This window comes from Ochotona curzoniae, unplaced genomic scaffold, assembly GCF_017591425.1.
Source record: "Ochotona curzoniae isolate NIBS_2020 unplaced genomic scaffold, NIBS_Ocur_1.0 contig_1071, whole genome shotgun sequence".
In the NCBI taxonomy this organism is placed as follows: domain Eukaryota; kingdom Metazoa; phylum Chordata; class Mammalia; order Lagomorpha; family Ochotonidae; genus Ochotona; species Ochotona curzoniae.
In genome coordinates, this window is record NW_024464939.1 from 3,139,377 (window position 1) to 3,162,004 (window position 22,628).

General features: G+C 39.3%; 1 protein-coding gene across 1 annotated transcript in view; it reads right to left on the reverse strand.

The window, feature by feature from the left end:
• Window positions 1-735: 735 nt before the first annotated feature.
• Window positions 736-22,628, reverse strand: part of CDH17 (cadherin 17) — a 62,594-nt gene continuing 40,701 nt past the window's right edge. The window contains exons 12-17 of the mRNA XM_040995222.1: window positions 14,950-15,194; window positions 12,275-12,405; window positions 9,555-9,794; window positions 2,347-2,463; window positions 2,124-2,237; window positions 736-836 (exon numbers count right to left, since the gene is read on the reverse strand). Of these exons, the coding sequence (XP_040851156.1) occupies window positions 736-836; window positions 2,124-2,237; window positions 2,347-2,463; window positions 9,555-9,794; window positions 12,275-12,405; window positions 14,950-15,194 (948 nt within the window). The remainder of the gene's footprint in view (window positions 837-2,123; window positions 2,238-2,346; window positions 2,464-9,554; window positions 9,795-12,274; window positions 12,406-14,949; window positions 15,195-22,628) is intronic.

Sequence of the window (22,628 nt, forward strand, 5' to 3'; positions counted from 1 at the left end):
GGCCTACCCTTCCTGGGGAGTTATGTTGCTCCAACTTCACAATTTTCGAGATAACATTTTTATTTTATGTCATAGTCAGGGCTTAGTGGTACTATCAAATGAAGAGTTCAACAAATAAAAAAACAACACCATAGTCCATCAGAAAAGTTGGTAAGGAATATAAACAACAATCAAAGTGTTCAACTTCACTCACATGAACTAAATTTTAAAATAGTCACAAAATCATTAATAATATATAGTCACAGAATCCTATCCTTTTTATTGCTGAATAACATTCTGTTTTGTATATGTCTGTATAATGTTCCATTGACTATTCCATTATGTGTTCATGTTTTCTTTAACATCTCATTGGATGATGAGCACCTTGGTTGATTCCATGTTTTGCTATTGTGAATAGAGATGTTATAAAAACGATGATTCCAGTATTTTTTGAGTCATTGTGCTTAAGTCTTTTGGAGATGTACAAAATATTTAATCTGCCCATCTTTCTCCAAAGGAGGAAAGTACATACCTTGCTGTTTTTGAGTATGTAGATAAAGCTTTGCAGAAGAGGGAAAGGGAAAATATTCCTAATGTTTATGGTCCATGAAATATTTAAGTAATAAACTATTGAATGATAAGAGGGAATATCTGTAAAAAAAAAAAATAGTGTGCCTCCTGGATGGAAAGTAAAGTTATGAGACTAATGGCTTTGTTATTGTTCTTGGTTAAATAAGCTTAAATATCCTTTCAAATTCAGCTCCTCAAAGGTGTGGCTTCAGGTGCCTGAGTATCTTCAACATTATTTTTGTTCTTATTCTTCTTTATACGGATAAACACAACTGCTAAAATGATCCCTAAAAGAGAGAACCCAGAGTTAAATTGACAAAATCTTAAAATATACTGTCATATTCATTCATAAAGTAGTATCTTGGTTAAAAAAAATGACTATGTTACCATTTTGTAGTTAAGTAAGTTCCATTGCATTAATGAATGAGGAACTTAGACATTGGCCTTTTGGATAAGTAAGCTTACCACTTCCAAGTAGGAGTGTGCATCAAGTTCTAAATCATTCCTAACCTGGCAGATGACTTGGTCTGAGTACAATAAAATTTTACAGAGTTCCTGAAGTTGGTACACACTCAAAAAATACTGCTGCTCCCTTTCCTATGACCTACTTTCATTTCATTCACACCAAATATACATTTTCCTTGATGGTTTCTTTGGGGGTCCAACCTATGCTGTTGAGTAGAATCCTGAAGTCTTACGAGTTTTCCCAACTCAGTACGAAATGTGTACCTGACTGTCAATCAGGGCCAAATATGAAAAAGAGAGTTCTTCAGATCATTTGAAAGACTTTTTTTTTTTGTAGAAATGAATACATTTACAGGAAGAATCATTGTAGACTTTGCTCAAAACTCATTCAGCATCTTGAGATAATTTTCCCCTACTTTGAAAAGGCTGGGGTAGGGTTAAAGTATTATTGTTTCTATCTCTCTATATATACCCCCAAATTCACCCAATCTATAATAGGGATAAGAGTATAGAATCCAATTATAAGAAAAATATTCCTTTGTGCAGAAATTCATCATTTTAAAATGGGAGGACAAACACAGTAAGAAAAGCCAGAGTGGCACAGCCAGCTCCATTGGTCTGAAACATATATAACAGTCATAAGAAATTTATACTGAAGGATAAAAGGAAAGAAATCCCTCACAGACCCATAAGCAGGAGTTCAAATGGACAGGTTAGAGGAAAAAAAAATCAGATGCAGAGAACAATCAGGGATACTTAGAATAATCAAACTTTTTCATTCACAGGAGAAAGATGAGACTGAATACTCCTTCACTTGGTGCTCATGAATGAAAGGAATACTTATTTTTAATTCTTGGGTAAGCATTGTGCCTGACACATAGCAGGGGCACATTATGATGAAAGTTTGGTAACCAGGCATTAAATAAAATACTTTATACTCCAAACCCCATACTGTTTCCTAAATTAATTAAAGCAGTGATAGAGGGTGGTACTAACACACTATCTTCCAACTAGGAAAGCTTGATGGTGGTTAGTTCCTGAGTTAATATGTGAGCAGCCACCAGACAAACTCAAGACAGAAATCCTGAAATGTGAGAAACTGTACTCACCAATGATCAGAAAGGTGGTCAGGAGTACAACGACTGCCATGCCCAACGTGGGTATCCCTGACTGTCTACCGGCTGGACGGAAACACCTTCCTTCCACGCATGAACAGAAAGTAACTGAAAAGCAGAACAGTATTTGGTTGAACTAGTGACTAGTTGCAGAATCCCATGTCAAAGACAAGAATCTTTTCAAACTGTCCCAAGTCACTTGTTGTTAAATATGTACCTGGTAAAGAGACAGTCCCTTCCATGGGTGGTCGGCCCTCATCATTGATGCGGATCGAGACGTCATAAACCTTCTCCTCAAAGTTTGTGTGCTTCGTGGAAAGTCTGGCATGAGAACCTACCATAACAGAGAGAAAAAAAAATGAATGACAGGAAAATGTATCGTCCAACCCTCAAATGAGCAAGGGAATAGCTGCTCCTTACATGACATTCTCATAGATGAGTTAAACAACCAAAAGAATCACCTCATTTTCTCTGTTGCATGACACCTTATTTAATAATATTGTTGACTCATTAATATTTAGCTCACAGTCAACAAGATAGGAGTCCATTCCTGAGCAAAGCTTAGGTCTTTCCTTTATAAGCTGCATACATCATAGGAAATGCTTGGAGTCTGTTTTAGCACTGAGCTCTGAAATCATTTTAACAACAAAATCACAAACATGTAAAACATTCTACAAAATGAAGGCTGAAAACAAGAAAGAAAAATGTCGTGTTGTTCAATCTCAGCTGGAAGCTTTTACGCCAGGAAAAATCACATTTTTACTATCCATTAGTGTCCATAACTATAAAAGCTCCCTTACATACTTGTTTTTGCATTATACATTCTAGCAAGTACTTGAATTTACAAATACAAAACCTGCAAATAATGAAGACAGACTGAAAATAGCATAGCATGGCAGCTGAAGAATGCAAGACAGAGCATTTATAGACCAAATCCTGGATTTCAAATCTGCTTCTGGTTAGCTATGAGATCTTAGAAAAGTTAGAACATCTGTATGTCTGAAAATCCCTTTCACTCCTGAAACAGGGAATGCATGATATTCAGCATTATTTCTAGCATATTTTCTTTCCTTTTTTAATAGAGAATTATTAGTCATGAATTAAGATATAACACGAAGTCTTACATCACTAGTCTTGATCATGTTGAAGCTTTCTTTTTTAATCCCTCCCAAATATTCCAGAACTCTGAAAGAGCTTTTTATACTTGAAATGTGTTATGGTCAACACATCCAGTGTTAGACTGAATGAGTAAAAGAGATCAGATCTACCAGCCCACTACAAACAACCCAAATAGATGAACTCATTGGATACACATAGTGAAGGGCAGGGAGTCGTTGGAAGAAAAACAACAACAACAAAAAAATGCACCAATCCCTTATAATTTCCTCAGCTTACTACACAGAAAGAATATCCAGGTCATGGTGCAGGGAGAAGAATTCCAAGCCAACCTAAGTGATGTCCCTCAGTGGAGACTATGGAGCTTGAGTAAAGGAACGAAATTTCAAGAGTCTGAAATAGGGGGAAGGTAAACCAGAAAGATAACCCAAGGGGACCCCATCTTTATTTATTTAAAAGGGAAAAAGAGAGGGGGAGAGAGAGAGCAAGAGACTCCTCTTCCACTCACTGGATCTCTCCCCAAATGGCCACAACAGTCAGCTAGACCAAGACGAAGGCAGGAGACTGGGCGTCGGAGCTAACAAAAAACACAAGACAGCTACCACAGTTGGGCAAAGAAGCACCCAACAAGATGAGAGAGAACAATCTTTGATATCATAAGGGATCAGGAATAGGTTCTGTTTCCAAGAGCCGTAACTGCTGGGGCATTGGGTAGAGTGCACCAAAAGTTTTTGTTTTGTTTTGTTTTGTTTTGTTTTACTTCTGCACGTTGGAAAAAATGAGCCCTTAAACAAACATTGCTGTGATCCTGTCTAACAAATTTTGACAGCATTTCAGAGTTGAGCTAAAAATGTTTATAGGAATACAAGAATTTTGGCATCTAAATATCTGGAATTTAATACTTTTGAAAAATGCTAGACATGCAACGAAAGAGGAAAATATGACCCTCATGAAGAGAAAAACTCTGCCAGTTGAAATCTACATAAAGTCAGCACCAGAGAGAAGTTTAAACAATATCCCTCTATATCCAACAAGTGAGAAGACACATCAATAAGACCCAAATCCATTTGGTTTGATTTTGAGAAATACACTAGGTTGGATTCATGCATCTATCAGGAGGAAAATCAATGAAAATTTTAAAACAGAAACTATCCAAAATGTAATACAAAGCATCGGTAAGCACTGAGACAGCCTAAGGTGGTCTAATGTGTGTGTAATTGAAACCCTGGAAGAAATAATGGTTGAGATATGTGTCTATGCAGGGGGAAATGGAAATAACGTAAGAGGTGGTGGTTTTTCTGAAAACTTCAAATTTTCTGACCCAAGATCTCAAGGAATGAGAAAAATGAACAAAACTACAACAAGGAACATAACCATCAAATTACTTCAAGCCAGAAACAGAACATCTAAAATACTTGGGGAGGGGAGAGACACATTATATTCCAGGGAACAAAGAAGAAATAATACAAATCAGAATGCAATGGAAAAATATCTTTAAAGCAGTTTTAAAAAGTCTCAATAAAAGCTTCACTGACTATTGAAAGAAATGGTTTCATGTTCTCTAGTCATGAAATAATAAAATTAGAAACCATAAATATTTGGAAACTAAATAACACACTTCTCAGTAACCCACAATCCAATCTAAAGGAAAATAATAAGGTCTTCTGACCTAATAAAAACACATCAACCTTTGTAGAAGGCAGCTAAATTAACAGCCAAGATGTTAGTTTATCAGCAACAAATGTTTATAAAACTTACTCCTTCAGCTTAAAAAACACAACGTAAGAAGCAAAAAATAATAAATATCTGACAAAAGTCATAAAATGAATGAAACCAAGACAGGCTCTTTGGGAATATTAATAAAAATCAATAAACAGGCTAGATTTATAAGGAAAAAAAACATTTGACAATGTAATACAGTAGTACCATCACAAAAATTACACTAGCTGATTTTAACTCAATATAGAGCCATAGTAATTAAGATTGTAACGTGGGCTCGATGCAATAGCCTAGTGGCTGGATTCTCATCTTGCATTCCTGGGATCTCATACAGGTGCTGGTTTGTGTCCCAGCTCCAGCTTCCCATTCAGCTCCCTGCTTGTGCCCTGGGAAAGCAGCAAAGGATGGTGCCAAACCTTGGGACCCTGCAGCCATGTGGGTGACCCAGAACAAGCTCCTATCTCCTCGCTTCAAATCAGCTCAATCCCAGCCATTGTGGCTACTTGCGGAGTGAACCACTGAATGGAAGCTCTTCCTCTCTGTAACTCCTTCTCTCTGTAAATCTGCCTTAAATCTCTAAAAAAGAAAAAAATCACGTGGTTGGTGCCAATATTGTATGCAGTGGTTAACCTACCCTCTGAGATGCAGGCACCCTGTATAAATGAAAAACATTATGGAATATATTGGATAGCATGAGAAGACTAAATATTCAAGTTACTGAGATCCAAGAGGGACTTGAAAATACCAAGTTGGTGGAAAACATTTTCAAAGAGATCATAACAGCTTTCAAAATCTACAGAAAGATACATGGGTCCAAGCAAGGAAAGGTCACCAGTCAGATTTCACCAAACCAACTCCATGCCAAAACAGCATAAGTCAGTCCTCCAATGTTTAAGAAGGAATTATCAAAGGTATAAGACAAATGAAGCAAATATCATACAAATGGCTATCAACTTGCCTGATTCTCAACAAAAACTTTACAGAGAGACGAGGTTTGGGGGTGGGGGGGCTTGTTATAGCATTGGAGGAAAAAGAAGTTGTCAACCAAGAGTACTGAATCCAGAAAAGTATCAAACAGCTATGGGAAGAGATAAATATTTCCTAATAAATATACACAGAGAGAATTTATCAACCCTAGACCTGTTAACAAGAAATGCTAAAGGAATTCCTCAAATGGAGGCAGGGTGGTAGGGATAAGATGCTAGCAAAATAGCAGAAAGTAGAAAATTCACAAGTAAGAGTAACAATATAAGCAAACAAGTGTTCTAACATTGTAATCATGGTGTGTAAAACATCTGTACCTTTTTCATGAATACTTAAAAAAGTATAATCACTACATTAAAATGTTAAGACACAAGCAATATGGAAAGAGGTCAAATGTAAATCATAAAATTAGAATAATGGGAGGAAGGATCCCAAATGCAGAGGTCTTTATTTGGATTTCATGTCATTATGCCTATTATTATATTCAATATTACATTGTCATCACATTGAAATCTGTTATCTTGATATTAGAATGGCTTCACCAGCTCACTTTTCTTTTCCATTGACCTGGAATATCCTTTCACACTTGTTGTTTCCACGTATCTTTATTGGTGAGATGTTTTTTCTTATAGTCAACAGATAAATGGGTCACATATGAGCACTGGTTCAAGTTCCAACTATTCCACTTCCCATCCAGCTCCCTGAGAATGTACCTGGGAAAGCAGTGGAAAACATCCCAAGTCTATAAGCCCTGCCACCCATATGGGAGACCAAATAAAACTCCTGGTTTTAGCACAACCTGGCCATGACCATTTAGCCCAACATGAGCAAAGTCACTTCTAGCTCAGTGCATTGCACTGGTCCCACAGGGAAAATAATACTGACTTTGGCATTCTATGGGTCAAAATAGTTCTGAGTGGCCCTCAGACCTAATGACCAACAGGTTCTGGCAAGATCAGCACCACCACCAACCTACTTATTTAGGATACCTAGTGTCTCCTTAATCATGGGAACTGCTCAAACCTGAAGTGGGAGGAAGGTTGTACAGACAACAGTGTAGCCAAAGCATGGGATCACAGGAGGTGAACGATGGTGAGCCAAGAGCCGTGGCTTCAGATTCCATGGTGGAAGTCTAACACTAGAGTCCAGACCTGAAATTCACTGCAAGGAGTGGCACAAGTGACTACAGAGAAAAAACTGGGTACCAAACACAATCAGTAAACTAAGACTCCACTAATCAGAAACACAATGACCAGAGCAAAAGAGGAAATAAAGGCACAATGAATGTTACTGAAGACCCTCCTGCAAAGGAGCAAAAGCCTTTGCCAACCTCAAAGTTAACTGAGGAATACATGAAGGAAATGGGGGATAAAGAATTTTAAAAACTTGTTATATGTTATAAAGCTTCTTATGAACAATTAGAAGCACATGCAGGAATTCAAGGAATATGTCACACAGAAAATAGCAACACTGAAACAAAAGCAACCAAAATTATTAGAAATGAAGGACACAATGAAGCAAACTAAAAATCCAGTGGAAAGTCTCAACAATGGAATGAAGGAGGCAGAAGAAAATATTTCTATCATAGAGGGAAACACTCAAAAAGCTGGAAGCAGAGCTGGATTGAGCTAAAAAAAAAAGTACTCAAGAATTAAGACACTATTCAAAGTCCAAATGTAAAAGTTATGGGAGTTACAGAAGGTGTAGAAAGAGAAGCTGGGTTTTTAAAGCTATGTTCAATGAAATAATAGAGGAAAACTTCCCTAACCTGGAAAAGAACTGGGAAACAAGATCCAGGAGGCGCACAGAACAACAGGTTAACCCAAAGTGTTCCTCTCCATGACACACTATAATCAAGCTCTCTTCAGTGGAACATAAGAGAAAGATCTTTAAATGTGCTCATGAAAAAAATCAATTGACATGTAGAGGAATGCCAATTAGAATCACAGCTGACCTCTCATAGGAAACTCTACAGGCAAGAAGAAAAATGCAGTGACATATTCCAAATTCTAAAAAGAAAAAATTATCAGCCCAGGATAATATACCCTGCAAAGTTTTCCTTTGTCTTTGAAAATGAAATAAAATTCTTTCACAGTAAAAAAAAAAAAGCCCAAAGAATATTTCTCTTCCAGACTTGCCCTATAAATGATACTTAAAGATGTTCTCTTGACAGAAAAGAAATAGCGCTTACCAAACCCAAAGGCAAATGTGAAGAACATCCCAGTAGAAGTAACAACAGAAGACTAAATCAAACAATGAACAACTCACTGCTAAAATGACAGGACTACCTATTCATATTAACCCTAAATGTAAATGACTTCAACACATCAATCTAAGGTCATAGATCAGTAGACTCGATCAAAACAATTCTATCTACATCTATCCATGTTGCCTACACATCTAACTAACAAAGTTCACAGGGAACTATATCTCATGGATTTTGATGTTTTTGTTTTTACTTTTCATTTCTTCAATACAGTTTTTTGTCATATTAAATTCTTCACGTAGATCATACAATAGCATCATTTTCTTCAATAAGATTCTTGATTTTCATTTCCTCAGTGACACATAAGGCATTAAGTAGCATGTTATTTAACTTTATGGCATTTTTAGTTTCTTTTTTTCTTCCTGTTGTTGATTTTGTATTGTGGCTTTTCATTTAAGGGGATGTACAGTAACTGTGTAATGGAGACTATCATATCCAGATAATAAGATACAATGCAGTATGCATCTCTACTTCCAGATCAAAGATGGATTCTCAATGAAACTGTTTACTGTTTCTTGACAACAGGATGCTAGACTCTCTGCCATTTTCCATGCCTGCAATGATGGACTTATGACTGTTTTTGAAAAACTATACTATTGTAATAATACAGGGGAAATCAGTCTATGGGAGAGGGGAGTTGAGGCAGGAGTCAGGGAAATTCCAAAGCCTATGGAACTGTATCATAAAATAATAATAATACTACTTGGGAAAGAAAAAAGTTCTAGGATTGGATTGTACAGAAAAGTGACTATGGATAATGTATAGTGTATTTCTCTATTAAGCAAAAACCTAAAAAATGATTTTAGATGTTTTCACTATAAAGAAATGTTAAATGCTTGGGAGGATAAATGTATTTACCCTGACTGGATATTTAAGAAAGTATTAAGTAATACCCTACGTTTTATATGTAAAAAAAAATTGAATTAAAAATTTGAAGAAAGAAATCATGCCCTTATTGCAAAAATTTACCACCAAAATGATCCTAGCTTTGTTTTTTTCTCCACTAACTTTATCAATTATTATAAAATTATCAATTCTATGTCAAGTTTTTTTAAAAATTAGGGCAAAATCTGTATTCAGCATTCATTGGAATTCTTGCAAATGACTCTCGGATGTCCAACTGTCTAGGTCAAAGAGCCACTGAGTGTTATAATCCTTCCTCCCTCCAAACTTGAAACTTAGTCCCCTTAGAGACTTTCCCCGTGAGAGTTTGCAAAGTGTGGCCTCCCTTTCAGAAAGAAGGAAGCAAGCTTTGATTTGAATTCTGCAAACCCACCAAAGAAGATAAAACAATGGCATCACTCATCATTGTTTTTCCAGATGCACATTTGACAACTCACCATTGATTTTGGAAACATCCCAGTCCTTTTTCAGGCTTTCACTGCCAAGGGAAAATGTGAAGTGGTGACCCCGGAATGACTTCTGATCATCATCAGTTGCCTCAAAAACATGACTTCCGGGGGCAGTGAGGGGGTGGCAGAAGAACAAGCCTGTATACTCTTTGGCGAGCCGTGGCGGGTTGTCATTCACATCCTGAAGAATCAGGTGGAAATCTGACGTGGAACTCAAGGAGGACCTGCCTGTGAGATTGGATGATTGAAAACACAGTGTCAGCATGCTTATTTTCCCTTCATCAAAAAGTGCATTTACTTTTTTTTTTTTAAGCCAATGAAGCTGTTCTTACATTGTGGTAGTAGAAAGATGACAAAGTTGAGTCATAGCTAGTACAAAACTCCTAGAAACAGTAACTAATATCTGTGTACTACTATTTTGCATACATATCTTCAAAACAACTCCACAAGTTGACATTATGGTAAAGTAGAATAAGTCTCTCCCTGAGGAGCCAGCATCCCAAATGGGTATTGGTTCAAGTCCTGGCCACTCCAATCCAGCTCCCTGCCAATGTGCCCAGAAAGCAACCAAGGGTGTTCCACATACTTGGGTCCCTGCAGCCATATGGGAGACCCAGAAGCTCCTAGCTCCCAGTTCTGCATCAGCTTAGTGCTGGCCATTGTTGCTATTAGGGGTGATAATCTGTAGATGGAACATCTCTCTCTCTCTCTCTCTTCTTCTTCTTTCTAACTCTTAGTTTCAAATGAAAAAAAAATAAGTTTTTAAAAATAACTCTGATGTACATTTCTTATGAGAATGTTAAGGCTCAGGAAGATTGTGTGACTTGTCCAAGGTCACCTAGCCACTGAGTGGTGGACAGACTTCCAATCCAGGAGGTCCAATCCCAGAACTCACACCTTCATCCACTGCCCTGGGCATGACAGAAAATGTTTCTAAGCCTCATTTCTTGAGCTGTAAAACACATGGCTTAATATGTGATGATCCCATATTAGGTGAATGTTCTAGAAGATAGTAGAGTTGCTCAAACCTTTGGGTTCTGGGAAATGTGTCATCCTGGGAATATTATTTGATTTTTTTCAGTGCCTTGGTTTCCTTGTCCATAAAAAATGTTCAGTATAATAATAAAAAACATGCTCAGTAACAGTATCTGCCCCGTAGTGTTGTGTGAGGGCTGAGCTATTGCTCTAAGTGCTTGGTAGAGGGCTGTCAAGACGATGTAAACAGTGCTGTTTTCCGACATCGATCAGCAACTGTTCCTGTGATTTCTGATTCTGACTTGCATCACTTCCAGTAAACCCTACTGTCTTGCTTTTCTTGTCCACTCTATGTCCTGACTATACCTAACCAAAGTGGAAAGAAAAACCACTGTGCTCTTGAAGTCATCTATTTACATTATTTCAGTGCCAACAACTGAAAGTAGAACAGGGTATTAGACTCTGGTTTTGATTTGTGCAACATCTAAAATGTGAGAAACTCTTAGGACACATCTGAAGTGAAGTGTTGATCCCTTGGGTATGATGTAGTGCGTGGCATAAAGACTCAGCCAGAAACTTCTTGCTAATGAACTGGGAGCTTCTAAATCAAGAGTTCAATGTATACAATGTGATGGTGGAATGCGTTTAGCTAGAAGCAAGTGACAGAGACAGGCAGCCTGTAGCTGACCCTCAGAAGGCTCATCCACTCACACACAGCCCTTCCAAAGTTGGCAGGCAGTTCTTCCCTTTCATCTGACAACAGCACTTCTGTTTTACTTAATCTTGTTCATATACATGGACTGTTTTGCCAGTTTCCTCCTCTCTTGCTCTTCCTGGTCCTCACATTTCAAAAGCTTATTTAGGATCTAAAACTTTATTTGGTAATAATTTGCTCTATTCTCTCTCTCTCTCTCTCTCTCTCTCTCTCTCTCTCCAAACCAACCAGATATATTTACTAATTAGTCTTAGTCACCAGAAATCCTAATGCAAGTTGGAAAATTCTCTTTAAATGTAAAGTAACTAAATGCTTTTAATTATAGGCTTATTACTGATAAGCATCTTACTCCTGATGGGTTTAACTCAAAGCTTCCTATGATCCTGTATTCAGAGCCTACAGGAGATGCATATTACCATAACTGAATTAAAAGGAATTACGCAGAATAAAGGGATGGCTCCAACACCCTGGGCTTATCCTGTCCAAGTTTTTACTTCATGAAAATCCAGATAGCCAAGTTCACTTGAGCCTCCTGCATCAGCAGCTGCTAACACATACTCCCAGGCTCCCTCTCCCACAAGTCGCAGCAAGGTGGAAAGATGGCACTAAGCCCTCTCTGTTATGAAGAGAATGAGACCTAAGAAGCTGCAATGGGACACTTAAGGACTGAGAACTGGTCTAGATGACAGGGCCCTGATGGACCTGACTTTTGGGGGGAAATGCACACCCCACAACTCCCTTGAAAGAAGGATAGTGTTTCAGCCAGGGATGTGGGAACTTTGTTAGAAAAAGCTCTAGCCCCTATGTGAAATCACAGAACAGGTAGCATCCCTGGAGACTGCCCAGAGGCAGCATTGCTTAGGGATACAGCCTAGTCTCATTTTTAACAAGTCCAGGATGGCACGAACACTTCCTGGCACTTCAGGATCCTTCTCATCCTTCCACCTTGACAGAACTGGACCATCTCATTTCCACTGCTAAATCCCTTATTAGGCTATCTTACTTTGTTATTCCTTACCTTTCTCTGTGGCCACCACTTGTACTCGATACACACTCTCAGTTTCCCTGTCCAGTGGCGCCTTAGAAAAGATGTCACCAGTAGTAGAATCAATCCTAAGCCAACTTCTCTTGTCGCCTCTCAGTGAATAACTTCATAAAGAAAAACAGCAGTAAAGAAACCCACATTACTTGACATGAAAATGGGAAAATACTTTATGTATCCACATTCTATCAGCATTATCATTTATGTGTTATTCACAGCACATTTATACAATCCATCTAACTAATGATTTACTTGCCTATCTGTCTTCAAAAGGAATATTTGCTCATCCTCACAATCTTTGGTTTATTTTATTGGGAAATTTATAATCACAAACTCTGGAAGAAAAGTTAAACTTTTCTGGCAACTAAAGAATTCCAATTTAAAAAAATAATAATTCCAGTTAAAGCAACCTGGGAATAGCTTTGACAATCTAGCAGACCTTCCCTTTTGAGGATCTCAAACAGCCAGTGGTGCAGACATCAGGGAAAATAGGTAGATGCTCACTGACTGCTAGGGACGTGACCCTTCATGAATCAGTGAACAGCTATGGAGTGCTCAGAGAATCTGGCAGCAGACCAAGGGAAGCGTTTACAAAAATGGGATCTTAGTCCACTGGAGGAAGCAGATATAAAGGCAGACCATTCCAATCACATACAGTCAATAAAATGGAAAGGGACTTCTGGAATCTCACAGAAGTTTGAGGAATTCAGAGAAGTCCGTCCAAAAGAGTAAGCAGATGTTCGCAAAGGCGAGGAGAAGGATGCTTCAAGCAGAAGAACGGGCATGTGCTAGAGAAGACAGGCCATGGATGATGCTGGGAGGTGTGTAAGAGTCAAGCATTTTCAGCAGTGTTGCAGTATAAATGGGAAGCAGTGATGGCCACAGAGAAGGCCACAGAGACCTGAAGACCAAACCAATGTGCAGTTGTCAGAAGGTGTTAGGCATGAAAGCTGCTCAGCTATATTCGTGTGTTCAAAATGGCTCATCAGCAGATGTGTGAATGACAAATTTGAGAGAGACAAAACAAACAAGAAAAACAACTAGTATAACCCATTGAAAGCAACACATCACAGCCACAGCATATTCATTGCTTTAGCCCAAATAAACGCACTCCAGGAAATTCTACCTAAATGAACAAACACCATAATGGAAGTTTAAAAATTAATTACATATGTGCAAAATATTTCTGTAATCAAACATACAACTAGGAATAATAGAATGATTGTGATTATTTATTTTTAATGCGTTTCTAGATATATTTTATTTGCCAAGCTCTGTATTAAGCATTGTATAGAAGCGATAAACAAACACTCCTTTGTATTTGGGATTCTATTTGCAAACAGGAGCCCCATAGAAAGCTTTACTGTTCTAAAGGACCACTCCCATTGTGATTCAGCAATTAGGCTCAGAGAATAGGAGACAGGCAAATGCTTAGACTGACAATCCTAGAGATGGTGATCACCTTGGCCAATGGTGGAAGCAGGAAGAAACATTGGGATTCTGGAAAATTTTCAGTGAAAGAATGTGTATCTGCTGAAGAACTGGCTTGGGGCTTGTTGAGTGCTGGTAGGGTCAGCGTTTGTGGAGCTGGAGAATTCAGCTGCTTATGTCAAAACTTTGGAGTCATCCTTGCTTGTGACCTGAATGACTACTAGCATCTGACCTGTTCGTTATTCTTCATTCTGGGCACCTTTTTGTCATTTGTCTTCCAAAACTAAATCTTACAGCATGCCCCTTCTTAGTCTTCTTTACATATAAAGGTACATCAGAAAGTTGGCTGACATGTGTATTAGGAATAAAAGTACGTGTGGATTTTTAAAACCTTTGTGCCAAAATAGTTTTCTATTTCCCACTAATTTTTTGAAGTACCTTTGTATTACACCCTGAGATAATTATTCATCTTTGTATCACTTTAAGGCCAATATGTTTGGGTCACATTGCAGTGGAGACAAAATGGTGCCTGGTCTTATAGAAACAATTACACATTGTGCTTAGCCACCTGAGGCTGAGCATTAAGCTACTCCAGAGCTAGAGTATGCAAAGTGCCTTGCTCTTCCAGACCAGCTCTCTTAGAGTTAAGAAATGTAAGCAACCCTACATCCAAGAGATTCCATTAACCCTGCCAGGTTGGTCTATGTGTTTGGTGTTTTGTTTCATTCTGTCTGGGTAGAATGCAATTGCCACCCTCCCCTACTGCCCACCCCCCAAGCAAGCTCTGGCTCCTGTAAGGGGCTCAGACCCAAAGCCTGGTTCTTGTGACGGGTTCAGAACCAAGCCTTGGCTCCTGTGATAGGTTCGGACCCAAGCCCTGGCTCCTGTAATGCACTCAGAAACAAGCCCTGGCTCATATGATGGGCTCAGACCCAAGGCCTGGCTCTGGTTTACTCCATCTCTGGGGAGACAAACCTCCTCCTGAACTGGACTGCTGTTAGCTGGGATTTGCAACAAGTACGCTGCAATGCAGCCCATGCCACTCTCATTGTTTAAGCCTGGATTCCCAATGACCATCATCTACCATCCCTTGGAATTCCCCTAAGATCAAAGACACTGCCAGAGGACAGATGGCCTTGGAGTCAGTGCAGGCCAGCTTCTCTGTCCTCCTACCTTGGTAATGGCATGCATCTGGGCCTGCTGAGCCCTGTTTCTTTTACCTCACATCCAGGCCTTCGGGATCCTTGGCAGTCACATTGCCCACTTTGGTGCCTACAGGTACATCTTCACTGACTGTGGCTTGGAAAATAGGCTGGGAAAACACAGGTGCTTCATTCACATCCGTCACAATGAGCCAGAATCCAGCCTGGGAGCTGGCATTATAAGTTACACCAGACACCAGTGGCTCCGGGTTTTCTGCTTGGAACACAATGTGGGAGATGGGTGCTGTTTCAAAATCAAGAGGCTGTGTGGATGGGAAAAAGAGAGAAAAATTAATTGTGATGGGGGGACTGAATAGCTCCCTTAGGAGAGTCATGCATCTTAAAATCCTTGCATACAGAGCAACAGTTCTTCATTCAGGGTCAGCACAAGCCTGATTCTCACGAGTTTAACAGGCCCTTTCACAGTACTTTACAGAGCTTTTCCTATGTTCGTATACACTGGGACTCTCCTCACACTGCCAGCCCTCCTTAAACCCCTGGGATACGTCCATTCAGTGCAGTGATACGCTTGAGACAGTTCTCACTAAGTAACTTAGGAAATGTTCATGCTGGAGGGATTTCCAATGTTTTGTGGAGAGTTACTTCCTAATAGCCTGAGGAACCAAATCTCCAAATAAGACTTGAAACTCATGGAGGGTAGAAGTGGTGACAGGACATGTGGACAAGAGAGGCAAGCTGCTCTTGTTTCAAATCACTACCAAATGGGACCAGGGATGGAAATCAAGAAGCCAGTTTTCATTTGATTGGAAAATTTAACAGTTAAGGTTAACACACAGAGCAAAGTTTTTTTCTGAAAGTTTTGAAACAAAGATTTGAAGCAACATGTGATAGACTAACATAGGAATGGCTTAGCAATAATATAAGCAATTTCTCTATGCGACTTTTCAGGTGCCTCTCAGGGCAGAATCCATGAGTGCTTAAGGGTAAGAGTCCTAACCCTAGAGACCTGCTGAAGAGTGCAACAGCCCCTGCAGCAGACTTTCCTAGCAGTCTAAGTCAATTTAGAGGGCCCCCCAAACCTTAAGAAGACAAGCCTAAATGCTGTATACTTAAGAGAACTTCAAAAATGCATGGAAGATGGAAATAACAGATACATTTATTTCGAAGTCTGGAGTAGGTGGTGCAGTGGGTAATGTGCCACTTGGGATACCTAAACCATACTGGAGTGCCTAATTTGGGTTCTGGCTCCACTTGACTTGCCAATTTCCGGATAATGCACATACTGAGAGATAGTAATGATGGCTCAAGTACCTGGGTCCCTGTCACCCATGTGAGGGACCTGCATGGAGCGCCAGGGTCCAGCTCCAGGCTGAACTGCCTCTCTAGCTACAGGCATTTGGAAAGTGAAGCAGCAGATGGGACATTTCTTTCTCTCTCTGAATGTGTTGGCGCATGAATGCTTCTGTGTGTGTGTGTCATGTAAAACAAAAATTAAAACTTCAAAAACTTTTTGAAATTTACAGTCATAAATATTTTCTAAGAATTTTGAAAGCCTCTCATATTTATGATATCAAGCTTATCATTTTATTCCATTTCCTATGGACTTTTTTTAAAAGTATGCTGATACTCATCAAGTAAACTAATGCAGGTTCTTCAAGCCACAATTCCTCTTCTGCATGCAACTGCCTTGAAAGGTCAAGCCTAATGATTTAGACTCACTCTAAAAGCACAGATAAAAGGCTGAGGGAAAGAGGCTAAGGGAAAGATGGTAGATATTTAACTCCTTCATCAATGATCTGTGATTGGAAAAAGTACACACGTTCATTTTCCAAATGATGGTTAAGCTGGTTAAAATTCTCATGATGTGAGAATTCAAAAGGAGCAGTGAAGAAGTGACAGAACTTGCATTTTTAAAAAATGAAGCCAAAGCAAAACTCTGAATGTCAAGACAGTAGGTCCTGGGAGAGTTACTAAGGAAGCATTGGGTTCAGGGGGATGATTGTCCTGCCCACAATACTTGCTCAGCCCCATGAGGACAGTCGGGGGACAACAGTCAATGCTAAGGTGTGTGGCTTTTCTGAGACAGGCTTCACCCGCAGCGCTGCTTTGGGCACTTGTCACAATTCCTCATCTCCAGTTCTTCCCCTGGAGAGACCAAGACAGCCATCACCGAGGTGTATAACTGTCCATCAAGTTATGTAAGTTTGGGCCCTTCAACTAGGAGGCAAAAAGCTGCTTATCCACAGGCAGAATTCTGACTAAGCATTAATATGTTGGATGCTTGCCAGCTGTGTTAAGAAATCTATGTGTATTCCACACTGAATTCTCCCATATCCTTATTAGACAGGGACAACCATTTGGCAGGCTTTTGCATACATCATTCAGTCAAACTCATAGAGCTAAGACATGATAAGGCCAAACTTCATTGAAGTAATTTCCTGGGAGGAGCCAGGGATCAAATCCCCAGTTGTATTATTGCTGGGAGGCTTGATGGCATCTTGCTATAGCTGGAACCCTTAACTGTACAGGGGCACTATTCTGACTTCCTCAGAGTCAGTGTGAGAAGTGAAAAAAAAGATATCCTCATTAAAATCATGACATTCTTTATAGAAAGTGAAAAAGAACCATGAAATTCACACAGAACCTTAAAAGACCTTGAACAGCCACAGCAACCTTAAAGAACAAAGATAAAGGCATCATGGTACCTGATCTTAAGACAAACTACGGAGCTATTGTAACCAAAACAGTATGACACTGGCATAGAAACAGACCAATGAAAATGACTAAAGAAACCAGAAATTAATCTGCAAACACGTGACCAACTCTTTTTCGACCAAGATGGCAAGAATACATATCAGAGGACAGTCTCTTCCACAAATCGGGTCGGGAAGCTATATTCCTATCTCCCAGTCTATATAAAAATTGATTAAAAATAGGTTAGAGACCTATGCATAATATATGAAGCTATGAAATTCCCAGGAGCAAGTATATAATTTTAAAGACTTTAAAAAAATTTTATTGGAATGTCAGATGTATGGAGAGGAGGAGAGACAGAGAGGAAGATCTTCTGTCTGCTGGTTCATTCACCAAGTGGCCACAATGGCCGGAGCTAAGCTTGATCTGAAATTAGCAGGCAGGAGACTCTTCCTGGTCTCCCATGTGCAGGTGCAGGGTCCCAAGGCTTTGGGCTGTTCTTGACTGCCCTCCTAGGCCAGAAACAGGGAACTGAATGGGAAGCAGGGCCACTGGGACACAAACCAATGCCGATATTGGATTCCGGCATGGGTAAGGTGAGGGCTTTAGTCTCTAGGCCACGGCACTGGGCCCAGGAGTAAGTATAGTTTAAATAAGACCTCAAAAGTGCAGTCAAAACAAAGCAAAACTAAAGAAAGGGGATTAGAACAAACTAGGAAGCTTGTGAACAGCAAAGGAAACAAAGTGAGAAGATAAGCAGCAGAATGGGAGAAAATAGTTGCAGAAAAATCTTGTATGACAAACATTACTATGCAGGAAAAACAGCAAAAGAGAATCCAGCTTTAAAATGGGAAAATTATCTGAACAACTCACAAAAAAACACATGCAGATGGCAAAAAATACATGAAGAAAATGACTATTACCACCAATCCCCAGGGAAATGCAAATCAGTACTACAAATAGATGTCATCTTACACCTGTTAGAATGGCTATTATCAAGACAAAAATCAATTGCTGGTGAGGATGCATACAGTGGGGCACTCTCATACACTGATATGGGAATGTGAATGCATACAACCCTTTGGAAGACATGCTGCAGCTTTCTTTAAAAATGAAAAATAGAATAACATGGTCAAGCTATCCCACTACTGCTTTTACACACACGCACACACCAAATGAAATCATGTATATTTTAAAAGCCTTTGTTCTTATTTTTACTGCAGCACTATTTACAATAGCCAAAATATTGAATTAACTGTGGTGTCTATCAACAGATGAATGGATAAAAAATGTATAAAAAGAAGTTGATACCTACATATGAGAATGCAACCTGCATCCCTATATTCATTACAGCATAATGAGCAGTAGCGAAGACATGGAAACAACCTAAATACTTATTGAAAAAGGACTGGATAAAGAACCTGAAATACATCTACTCTGTGGAAAAGAATGCAATTCTACCATTTGCAACAAAGCGGTCCAAACTGAAGACCACTATAGTCAGTGAAATAAGCCAATCCTCTGAATATATATTCTCTCTGATTAAGACAACTTTCACTCTAAATAGAAAATGAAAAGACATAAAAGTAAACAAGTAAACACTTTTAATCTCATAAACAAAGAATGTAATGGATACCAGAGAGCCAGGAATCAAAGAAGAACTGCAGTATGCATCTCTATTCCTGATTAAAAATAGCCCCCTCAAAAAACTGTTAAACATAGCTTGACAACAAAATGCTAGACTCTGAGCCTGGCACAGTAGCCTAGTAGCTAAAGTCCTTGCGTTGGATGCACTGGAATCCCATATGGGCACCGGTTTGTATGTTGGCTGCTCCACTTCCCATCCAGCTCACTGCTTGTGGTTTGGGAAAGCAGCAGAGGATGGTCCAAAGCCTTATGACTCTACATCTGCATGGGAGATCTGGAAGAAGGTCCTGGCTCCTGGTTCTTGGCTTTGGATCAGCTCAGCTCTGGACATTATGGTCACTTGGGAAGTGACCCAGCAAATGGAAGATCTTTCTCTCTGACTCCCCTTTTCTCTATTAAGTTTGACTTTCCAAAATAAATAATACAAAATTTTTTTTAAAATACTAGAGTCTCTATCATTGCTTATACATACAATGTCATGACACACAAAGCAACGGAACACTAGAGTTGAGACTACAGCTGAAGGACTATACGGTTATGAAACACTAGGGACCATGGGGAGGGGAGACAGAAGAAGAAGGAGATGAAGGAAAAGTGGGTAATCTCTACACCTACAAAACTGTAAAATGGAAAATAATAATAATAATAAGAAAATGTGGAATAAATACACAATGGATTGTATTGAATCACATAGAAAAAAGAAAGCCTGCAATTTGGATCAAAGTGCATGACAATGAAAGTTATTATATTAATTGAAATAAGCCAAGCACAGAAAGATTGATATTATTGCCTATTCCCACTCATTTGTGGAAATTAAAAACTCAAACTCATAAAGAAGAGAGTGAAAGAGATGATCAGTAAGTCAAGCTTGTAAGGCTGAACTAAGTGAGGGTGCTCACTGTGATAACCTGGGGACAGATAAGGGAAGACTATGGAGGGGGAGTGATGAGCTCCTGTGCTTATAAATCCATAGTGTGGTGGAAAACTAATTAATTAAAGAGGTGAGATAACAGGCATCAAAATACAGATAGGAAGAATTTATTCGCCAGAATGTCAGCTCTATAGGCTTGTGCAGTAACTATAACCTATGACAACCCATGGTCTATTTCAAAATACTTAGGAAAGAACCCAAAGGGTCTTTGGCTCCCAACACATAGAAATGATCAGTGTTTGAAAATATGGAGAGACTAAACTACTCAGGTAAGATTTTGTATATGAATTTGGAATTATCATACTGTATCCCATTAATAGAAACAAATAAAGAAAAACCAATTGAAATTGCAAAGTGAGATCTCCAAGGGCTCTGCTATATATTTCTCTCCTTAGGAAATAAATGGTTGAGAAGATTACTTGCTGGTATCCTAAAACTTCCCATTTATCACCCATCTTTCAAGAACAACAGAAAACCCTGAAGACTTAATTTTAAAACTTTTTAACCTCATGTTTACTTTAAAATTTACACAGGATAAACTTCATTTTTGGTGTACAGATCTGAAACAGAAACATAACCACTTAAAATTATTAATATAGCCTCTGGAGCAGCGGTGACTTCATAGGCAGGGACCCTGAAGTAAGGCTAAGTCACAGCTAAGAAGCCACATCACAGAGCACTCCAGTCACACAGCTGGCTGATAACTGGTTTATGTTAATCAAGGCACCACTTCTTGGGTTGACTGTTGCTTAGCATCAGCATCGGCAAGATCCCAGTCCACACTCCATGGGTTACTTTAGTCCTTCAGCTAGTACTATCTCCACCAGCTCTAGAAGGCTGGTAAATTAGCAAACTGATTTTTTTTTTTTTTTTAAGATTTAGGTTCTTTTATTGGGAAGGCAGATTTATAGAGAATGAGAGACCAAGAGATTCTCCATCTGCTGTTTCACTTTCCAAGTCACTGCAGCAGTGGGAGCTGAGCTGATCCTAAGCCTGGAGTTTTGTGTGGGTCTCCCACATTGGTGCAGGATGCTGAGACTTTGGGCTGTCCTCTACTGCTTTCTCAGGCCACAAGCAGGGAGCTAGATGGGAAGTAGGGCATGCAGGACAGACCAGCATCCACATGGGATTCCTGGCACTTCAAGGGGGAGCCATTGTACCAGCCCCTAGCAAAGTGATCTTACAAAGAGATTTTCTTAGTGACATGAGTGTTCTTCAGGATGTTTAATTTGGTTAAAAGCACAACAGATCTCTTGATCATTGCACACAGGAGAACAGTAGGCATTCCAAATCTGCAGGTAACATATCCCTGGATTCAGCCAAGCAGATTGAAAACATTCAGAGAAAAATGTTATGTGGTTGCTGAGATGTACTAGGCAGTATACTATAGTGACTGCACCTGTACTGAACGTGTATGCACTATTAAAATTCTCATTGTTACTCCCTAGATGGTAAAGTACAACAACCATTCACACAACATTTACCTGGTGGTAGCATTATAAGCTATCGAGGAGATACTCAGATTTATGTAAATACTTCTTGACTTTATATAAAGCACTTGAACATCCACAGATTTTAGTACCAGAGTGGGTTAGTACTGGAGCCAATCTCCAGTATATACAAAGAGATGATTGTTGCAAGCATCATAGCTGGCCCAGCAGCTGTACCCTTCAGAGTTCCAGGGTTTTGTCTGTGTTCTATCAAGTATTATCTTTCTATGGTAAGTGAGATGGATCCTTTCACTTGAGAACTCTTATCACAAGGCCCAGGGGAGAGACAGCTGGGACTCTATGGGCCTAAAGTTCAGTTTGCATTATGACTTTATGCCACTGGTTAATAAATGTCTATGGTACAACATTCAGTTCCCACTCAAACAATATTAACTGGACTTCTGCTATGTGCCAGGCAATATTCTTGACAACTGGGTACAATAACGTTCAAAATAAGGCTGTGGCAAAGAATTTGGTCAGAGGCCTGCTGTATGTAACACACCAGCTATGACAAGATGGCTACTGTACCAGTTTATCACAAATGGCCAAATTAACTTAGGTTGATTTGCAGTGCAGCCTCAAACATACTGCTCTGAGATCTTTCAGTGGCTAACTGTGCTTGCAGTTTCCTAATGCTCTACCTCTAGTCTGTTTTAATTGGGAAGTTTCACTCTTCTCCAGGAAGACATCTTAACTTTAAGGACACCAGATGACATTGAGTACAGGTTGTGACTGACTCATTTAATAAATTCATTTCACAATCAGATAAGGCTGCCACTGAGCAAGGGGTCAAAATGAAGGTAAATATGGCAGGGGACAATAGGAGATCAAAAGGCAGTTGGGAAATCCTACGTGAAAAACCAGGAACTAGAAGGAATTTCAAGATGACCAGAGGAACAAAGAAATACCAAAAGTAACTGGAAGCTGTGTTTTGAAGTGAGTGCCCAAGGCAGCATGTTAGAATTCAGTAAGAC